This window comes from Arachis ipaensis, chromosome B03 (assembly GCF_000816755.2).
Source record: "Arachis ipaensis cultivar K30076 chromosome B03, Araip1.1, whole genome shotgun sequence".
Classification (NCBI taxonomy): Eukaryota; Viridiplantae; Streptophyta; class Magnoliopsida; order Fabales; family Fabaceae; genus Arachis; species Arachis ipaensis.
Window position 1 is genome coordinate 135,939,141 of NC_029787.2, and position 1,013 is coordinate 135,940,153.

A 1,013-nucleotide genomic window follows, 5' to 3' on the forward strand; every position below is an offset into this window, starting at 1 on the left:
ATATAATAAAAAGTAATTTTTAAAAAAATTTTACATTCCTTTTGTTTTCGTAGCGCATTAATATTTACTTTAAATGCCTGAGGTATGTTAAAATGATAATAATGAATATAAAAGAAAAATACTAAATGATAAAATGAGTATCGAGCTGGTTAGTCGTTAGAAAAGCTTAGGTGTTGTTAAATGAAAGGAAAAGTATAGGTAGATAATAAAAATATTAAATTATGTGAATAATAAATATATTAGATGTTCAATTTATAGGTGTGCAAATGGTTATTCTAATATTAAGATTTAGATGGATAATTTAGGGAACAATTTTAGAGTCTATTATTCACACAAAAGTCATTGTCTATCTAACAAAATCCTAAATAAAATAACTAACTTAGGTTGGTCGAGTAGTCAGCTCATGCATCTGCTTAAATAAGTGTTGGGACTTCGAATTCTGCCTTGTGCATGCAGCAACTTATTTGCCAACAACAAATCCTTAAATAAAACTTAGATCCATAATAGATTAATCCTTGATCTATTAAGTTAAAAGATACAGTGAAAAACCTGAATAAAATCATTGTCTAACCATTTTTTTTAAGGAAGTCATTTTCCAAAAATTTAATAATGAAGGAAGCAAATACCGCTGACTTTTTTGTAACTGCCTATAAAATCCTAAGTAAGACAAGATATAGTAGGTATAGGAGAGATACAAAATAGGTATCTCCGAGAACATAGTGGTGAGTATAATAATGGAAGGCATGAAGAGTGAGAAGGAAACACTAGCATCAAGTAATAGCGACCCTAAGAAGAAGATGATTAGTGATAGAAAGGCTTCTTGGGGTAAGCTTGTTGGCCGTGTTGATTCCCTCAATTTGGAGGCTGCAAGAATTCCTTCCACCTATCACCGCCATTTGGTTTGTCATCCTCCTCTCAATCTTATCAACTTTCCAAACTTATGATACATAATAACATTGTAACACACAAACTACATCATCAGTAAATATTATTATTTTAAATTGATATTTAGT

General features: G+C 30.0%; 1 protein-coding gene across 1 annotated transcript in view; it reads left to right on the forward strand.

The window, feature by feature from the left end:
* The window catches only part of LOC107632131 (potassium transporter 5), a 4,477-nt gene continuing 4,136 nt past the window's right edge, over window positions 673–1,013 (forward strand). The window contains exon 1 of the mRNA XM_016335791.2: window positions 673–899. Within this exon, the coding sequence (XP_016191277.1) occupies window positions 735–899 (165 nt within the window). The 5' untranslated portion in view covers window positions 673–734. The remainder of the gene's footprint in view (window positions 900–1,013) is intronic.